The following is a 7,719-nucleotide window of genomic DNA, read 5'->3' as shown; positions in this document are numbered from 1 at the left end:
TTCTTGCACACTTAAGTTTGCTCTCAGGACTGAATTAAACATCGGAGGACTACTTTGGAAACAATTCTGACGCCCTTTATCGTTTGTTCGTCCCTGCAGATTCAGCTCGGCTCACACCCGATTAGCAAAACTCTGCCAGGTCCACTCCATATTAGCCATTGGAACTTGATTATTTTAGCTCACTAAATCAAACTCTAGGCACAAGAAATTTTTGGTATCATCAAAGATATGAAAGAAATATTTATGATTATCCTATATTGCAGACTATGTTAAGAGGATATTCTTATATATAAACAATATGATTAGAATTATGTTTTTTTTTTATTTATGAAATGCCATGGATAAAAAAAGGTCAAATATCACAAAAGAGCTGCTTAGGATTGAATATATCAGGGTTGATTTTAATAATGCTATTTTTAAATAAATAAGAAAAATGGAATAAAATGTGACCTTCTATAAAGATTATGTGATTGGACAAATATAATATTTTGTAGTTTTTTTTTATATAAAAAAAAACTCACAATTCCGTAATTTTCATTGTTTTGTTGGGCCAAATGTTTGAAGTCCAAAAAAATAGGTTTCTCTTTAATTGGAGAGTCAGGGCCAATATCTCCCATTAATGGCTCTGTCCAGAACCCGGTTGAATCACACTCATTTCAGGTTAACCAATGGATCGCAAAATCAAGAATTTCAACAGGGGTGCGAATAATTGATCCGATTGCTGTCCTAGGTGAGTTAATTTTTAACCAAGTCGTGATTCATGGTCAATCTCCATTGATATTTGCCCATAGGTGCTGAATTATTCAGCTAAATCTCACTTCTCAGAACCCTCGCCGAAATGATTCCGCTCCCGTTTTGTTGTTCGCCTATTTCATGTTTTTGACGTGCTCCCTTGATAGATGTTTTCTATCTGAAGATTGAATGTTGTATCTTAATTATAATTATATCTGTCAAAGTTTTATCCTACTTTATTGGGTGGTCATGTTTTTGAAGGAAGGTTGTTCTTTATTGTTGAAAGTGCGCAAGCCTTCAATCCCTTTTGTGCTCAGCACAAACCCAGTATTCAATTTCAAGCCACATAATGAAGTCAGTGTTAAAGAACCAGTATTGGTTAAAGAATCTCAAGTATTGAAGAGATTGAAGAATGAAAATGACATTATACTGGCATTGGAGTATTTTAAATCTTTAGCTAATTCGAGGTCTTTCAAGCACACCCGATCAACATATCAAATGATGATCAAGAAGCTCGGGTGTGAGGGTGAAATTGATGCTGTGCAGTACCTTTTGCATCAGATGAAGTTAGAGGGGATAGGTTGTTCAGAAGATGCATTCATTAGCGTGATTAACTCCTACAAGCATGCCGGGGTCACTGAGCAAGCTTTGAAAATGTTTTATAGAATAAGTGAATTTGGGTGTGCACCAACTGTTAGGTTATATAATCATCTGTTGGATGCATTGTTTAGTGAGAATAGGTTACATAAGATCATTCCTATTTACAATAACATGAAGAAAGATGGGTTGGAGCCGAATGTATATACATATAATATTCTTTTGAAGGCGTTGTGTAAGAATAACAGTCTGAGTGGCGCCCGCAGTTTGCTTGAAGAAATGTCCAATAAGGGGTGTGAACCTGATAAAGTCAGCTATACAACTATAATATCGTTTTTGTGCAAGTCGGGAAGGCTGAACGAGGCACAGGACTTGGTTTTAAAATTTATCCCAAGTGTGTCTGTATATAATGCTTTGATTAATGGTTGCTGTGCAGAGGGAAACTATAGGGAAGCATTTGAGTTGTTAGATGTGATGATGGAAAAGAGAATTAGTCCAAATGTCATCACATTCACTACAATCTTGAATTCTCTTGTTGATTCGGGATACATTGAATTCTCCCTTGCCGTTTTGGCCAAAATGTTCGTGCAAGGATGTGATCCCAATACCTGCACTTTTACTTCTATGATAAAAGGGTTTTCATCAAAAGGTAGATTTCCTGAAGCTTTTAAAATTTTTTGGCAAATGATCGAAGATGGAGTTTTGCCGAATCAGGTCACATACAACACACTGCTGCATGGCCTCTGCTTGGCTGGAAAAATGGATGATGCTTTATCTCTTCTTAATCAAATGGAGAGAAATTTATTCCTTCCAAATATAGTAACATATACTACACTAATTGATGGCTTTGCCAAATCCAGGAATTTAATTGGCGCATCCGAAATGTGGAACAAGATGATATCTCTTGGTGTTTTTCCAAATGCCTTAGCTTATACATGTATGATAGATCTCCTATGCAGAAATTCCATGTTTGGCCATGCTTATACCCTCCTTAAGCAGATGTCAACTCATAAGTGCCCGCCAAATACAATTACATTCAATGCTTTTATCAAAGGTTTGTGTGTTCAAGGTAGAGTTGATTGGGCTATGGAATTGTTTGATGAAATGGGGAAACATGGTTGCGTTTCCGATGTTACCACTTACAATGAGATATTGAATGGTTTATTTAAAGTTAAAAATATTGAGCTTGCATTTGAACTTGTTAGAGAGATGGAAGAATTGGGAATTGAATTTAACGTAGTGACGTACAATACTATCATTCATGGTTTGAGCTCTTCAGGTAAACTTGAGGAGGCACATAATCTTTTTGGGAAAATGATTATCCGAGGAATTAAGCCTGATGCTTTTACATTAAATATGCTAATTCATGCCTATTCTACACATGGTAACGTTGAATATGCCGTTCAACTTCTGGGTTCTATGGGCCACATAGGCTTGAATCCCGATATAATTACTTATACCAGTCTGGTGCGTGGGGTCAGTGAGCAGGTTGGAATCGAAGAAGCCTTTATTTATCTTCACATGATGATAAATGAAGAGATCTGCCCCAACGTTTCAATTTGGAGCTTTTTGGTCCGATTTTTAACTAACAAGATTGGTTGTGTCGGAGCTGTGAACTCTATGAATGCTATATTGGCTGATTCAGCTGTGTACAATTGAATTGGTTTACTCCGTTTTATCTCAAGCAATAGGTTCTGGCCAAAAACACAATATGCAGCATACTTTACTGAAATATGAAGCAAACTTTAGATGGAATCTTGTTCACAGATCCAACATGACCCTTTGGTGGCAGGGCTTTGATTAGATTTGTACTCTACATACATTCTGCGTAAAGCATTTATCTCGAGGCTCAATCTCACCCTCTTTGTATACGTGCATGTGTCACAGATGGAATTATCGTGTTTCTCACAGATTTGTGTGCTTTATATTACTGAAATCATGTTGCGAGGCGGAACATCATCTTTCAGGTGGGGCAGCGGAGGTTTTTCAGCAAATGAAAAATCACTTGCTGTTCTGAGGAAATGAAGATTCCTTTGGCTTACATTCGAAATCCATATATTATCAAAACCCATGAAGAAAAATTGAGCAGGAAAGAAGCTAACCAAAAGCTTGGGCCAAAATGCATAGCAAGCTCTTTAGCTGATTCAAGAGATAAACTGCATGCAGTTTTCAAACTTCTTTACCATCGACGCTACATAACTTTCCACTTTAAGAATTCACAAGAGTTCAAATTATATTAAAAGAGCTGTATTTTTGTCCTTTTTTTTTAAAATGGTTTGATGAAAGAAAAACCATGAGATCAGATGTATTAATTGCATGCATGTTAAACCCAAGACTACAAAAGAAATTGTCAACGTGTGCAGCAGTGACCATAGAAAGAACATTCCATATTTACAAATTCCTGAGAGATGACTATAATGGTTAACAAATATGTGGAGGACCTCTGGAACTGAGACAACCACATTGAAGACTAGTCAATTCCACAATGAGAGTTTTACGTACATACAATTCAATCGATGATAAGAAAAAAGCCACCCAGAGAGGCATAATACATCTCCATCCAAACACAGCTGTTTAGATTATACACTTAAACCTGTTTGTAAGCCGCAAGAAACACGTATTCACGGTTCTGACTTATTGGAAAAATACATGAATCAATCCCTCTAATGCAAAGAAGACTCACTCTATCCAATAATTTCCAATCTTCCCATAATCAATCATCAACAAAATATTTATCCATCCATTCATCCAAAATTTGAACCACGGATAAGTGCCCATCTGTATCCAACACATAGATCCTCTTTCCATTTCCGCTGGTCACTGGACTAGGCAATGGGATCTTCCTCCATATTTCAGAATCCAAATCAAGAGCGAGAACACAAGAGCAACTTGCTGTCAGCCAATGCAAGGCGCCATTAGTGAACACAACTTGATTCCGATTCATACGGGTAAAATGATCATCTTGCAAAGAAAAAAACTTTCTCCATTTATGTCACTCCAAATGTCCTCTCCTGCCTATGCCCAAAGGATCGATGGTACCCCGCAAGAACAACATAATACTTTTGGGTCAACAAATTGCAGGTCAAGCCTCTAAGAGTAGCCTCACCATCAGGATGAAATCTAGTGACATGGCTGCAACACCTGGAATTAGGGGTGTGTGTATCAGATTATGATGTTGTCTGTCAGTGTTGTCAACATCGTTCACAACATGCAGCAGAATAAATTATTTAACACACACGTGAACTTTAATAACTAGAATAAGTCAAATTAAATAATATACAAGTATTTATACTTGTACAATGTCTCATGACAAAAATTATCACTAGAAAATTTGTAAATTGTTTACAAAAACCAATATTAGTGACAAGCATAAAAACTATATTCCTTGACACCCCGAGGAAATGAATTGTATCTAAAACCAATCAATAAATGTTAGAGTAGGTGCCCGGCAAGCCAACTTGTGGCTTCGGTTTTATTGACTATGATGTAAAACAATCTTTATTTTAATAATATTTTACGATTTCATTCGATTATGGTATTATACTTTATCTGTATACCCATGCAAGCTGTATAGATAAAGTCCTTGAATATACAATAGGTACCAATAGATCTGCGTCGCAACGTAAGATCATGGAACTCATTAGGAAGTGTACCGTATATTCTAAACATGTTCCTAGTCAAATCAGTCGCCCAAAACAAGGATAAAGATTGCTCGAGCTCGAGACTAGCATCTGTGGAGTAAACGCCATGTTTTATTGTAAGGGCATGGAGATGTCCATTCACACAGATGAGTGATCATATGATGATGCGCTAAACAACCCTCCCTCGAACTTTCCAAGTGGTTCTCACGTATCGAGTGGAATATTCCGCAGTTATGATTGTACAAAATTAATCTTTTGACCCGGGACAATGTAATGGCTATACGTACTAGCATGCACTTTGATCTGTTTATAGACTCCATCGAGGGTCATCAGGTGGCGAGGTTGGGTGTAGTTTCGAAATACATAGGAGAAATTGCATTGTAGTCGAGGATTCACCGTCCGTCTATGGGTGAAGATATCTTATGTGATTTGATGAGTTAATAGTGCAAAGAGTCTCTGGCCAGAGCAAGAAATGTGCTTTAGGGAAATGTGTTTTCCTAATTGCACATACCATGACACTATTAGTACTCAAAGATAAATCGTATCGTTGTCGAATTCATATGCAATTCTCGATATACCAATGGTTGCAGATTTGATCGGGATATATGTGTTGAAGGGACCGTACTGTACGTTAACCATGACTAAAAGTTCTTACAGGCACTATCAGTGATACCTAGGGGATCATGAGACGATGCTACTAGACGCTCTTACCATGATCCGATAGGTGCAATCAGAATGAGTTCTGATATTCTTGATCAAAATGTTGATGAAAAGAATAGGACTAACTAGGATAAGCTCGAATAAGAATAAATGTTATTCTGAATCACATGGAGATGCGAACTCAAGGCTAGCTGTATCCCTGAACCATTGAGGGTCACACAAGTATCGAATTCTATGTTCTCGTTGAGATAGTCAAATTTTAAGGAGTTGGAATTTGACGGCTATAGTTTGATGGAGATCAAACATGAAGCTTATAAAGGAGTTTATGAGTTGATTTCATAGGATGGAAGAAATTGAAGTTAGCATGATTGCTAAATAAAGAAAAAGAGTGGAACTACCTTTTTGTGAAGAAGTTCACTAAAACTGACAACTGCCAAATATGGTAACTGCCATATATGGTAATGCCCAAAGATTTGTAGCCTTGGTACATCGGCGCTTTTGGATCGTCAATCGAGGTTATAATGAGTTCGGAATCATTTTTTTTGTGAATTTGGAATTTACTAATTAAATGATTGTGCTAGTAGTGGTGACTACTAACATGCACAAATTCTCATATATGTTCTAGAGGAGTCTAAAATTAAATTAAACAAGGAGTTAATTTATAAATTAAATGATGGTTATTTAATTTAATTAATGTACATATATATTTTATATCGTGATATAAAATATGTGTATATGATATTATTGTATCATGTATTATTAAAAGTTAATAAATACATTATATATTAATTATATGAGAGTTTTAATACAAATAATTTATTAAAGTCCTTGTGGGAGAGGGACTCCTAATTTGATTAGGAGTCTCACTCTATATATACACTGTAACGTACCGTACTTTTGAACAACTTAAAATTTGCGGAAAAATTAAAAATTTTCTTAAATGCAAAATAAACATACAAATTTCGATCATCAATAAACTGTTCATCCAAAATATTTGCAATAAAAGGGATCACAAATAAAGTTTGCTAAAGAAAAATACTTGTTTAAACATCGTAAACAATAACGTGAAATCAGAGTATTTGGAACATTGCATAATTTCTTAAAAATGTGGGCGGTCCCCGAGTTTAGCCTCCTTTTCAGTCCAAGCCAGCTCAATGGTCCCTACCCCTCGTCTCCTCAAATTCATCCTCACCTGCATCGATCAAGTCTAGTGAGTCTAAAGACTCAACATGTATAAACTAGAGATAGCAAGTAATACATAATAAAACCACATACATCTTTAAAGTAGGGCTTACATACTTGAAACTTGAACGTAATAACATAAACATACTTCAAACATGAACGTAGTAGCATAAGTGTAGACGTGCCATCATCATAAAATTTTTCTTAAACATACTTGCATCATACGTATTTGAGCATACATAACATCATTTTGCGTAGAGATATGTTTCAAAGCAAGTGACCCATATATAAATGTGCCTGATCAAATTAAACCACAGTACTGGGTTGGCAGGGATGTCCACTACCACATACATGAGATCCTCGGTCATGCTTTGCAGGGTGGATTGGTCCCTGGTCATGATTTACCGCTTTCCAATCCTGATCTAAACCCGGTCATACTTTACTGAGGTGGAGAGGTCCTCGGCCACGTTCACCGACTTCCAAACCCGTTCATAATTTGGTCACAAGACAATTAGTATACCTCAAAAACTTAAAATATTTTCTTTTTCACGTCGAACATACTTACTTGGCGTTGAGGGATTCGTTAGATCTCGCTTGGGGCCACTACTGCACATACTAACATGAGTTCAAACACTTATCTTTCATAGTTTAGACGTATAGTCATGCTCACACCTAAAAATGACAAATTTCCTTATGAAGTTCTAAATCTCTCGGGACTCGACCTCATTTAATCATCGTACTAAATCATGACATCAAACCCCAAAACAATCCCTTAAATTTAATTTAATTTTTTTTATTTTTATTTTTAAAAAGAGTACATGGACCCCGTGTAAGGGTTCGGGTAGACGCTGGAATTTCGCACTTTGAAGGAAAAAGGGCACAGACCCCGTGTCAGGGTCCAGCTAAG

The 7,719-nt window shown here is 36.5% G+C and overlaps 1 protein-coding gene and 1 pseudogene across 1 annotated transcript; one reads left to right on the top strand and one right to left on the bottom strand.

The window, feature by feature from the left end:
* The first annotated feature begins 596 nt into the window (after nt 1-596).
* On the top strand, nt 597-3,237 carry LOC140966970 (uncharacterized). Its single transcript, XM_073427297.1, has one exon. It carries the CDS (start codon nt 922-924, stop codon nt 2,986-2,988), a length of 2,067 nt encoding a protein of 688 aa, XP_073283398.1. The 5' UTR covers nt 597-921; the 3' UTR covers nt 2,989-3,237.
* A 601-nt stretch (nt 3,238-3,838) lies between these two features.
* On the bottom strand, nt 3,839-6,120 carry LOC140956593 (F-box protein At5g49610-like; annotated as a pseudogene).
* Between the last annotated feature and the right edge of the window lie 1,599 nt (nt 6,121-7,719).

Source organism: Primulina huaijiensis, chromosome 2 (assembly GCF_012295235.1).
Source record: "Primulina huaijiensis isolate GDHJ02 chromosome 2, ASM1229523v2, whole genome shotgun sequence".
Classification (NCBI taxonomy): domain Eukaryota; kingdom Viridiplantae; phylum Streptophyta; class Magnoliopsida; order Lamiales; family Gesneriaceae; genus Primulina; species Primulina huaijiensis.
This window is presented reverse-complemented; position numbering and strand designations above follow the sequence as displayed.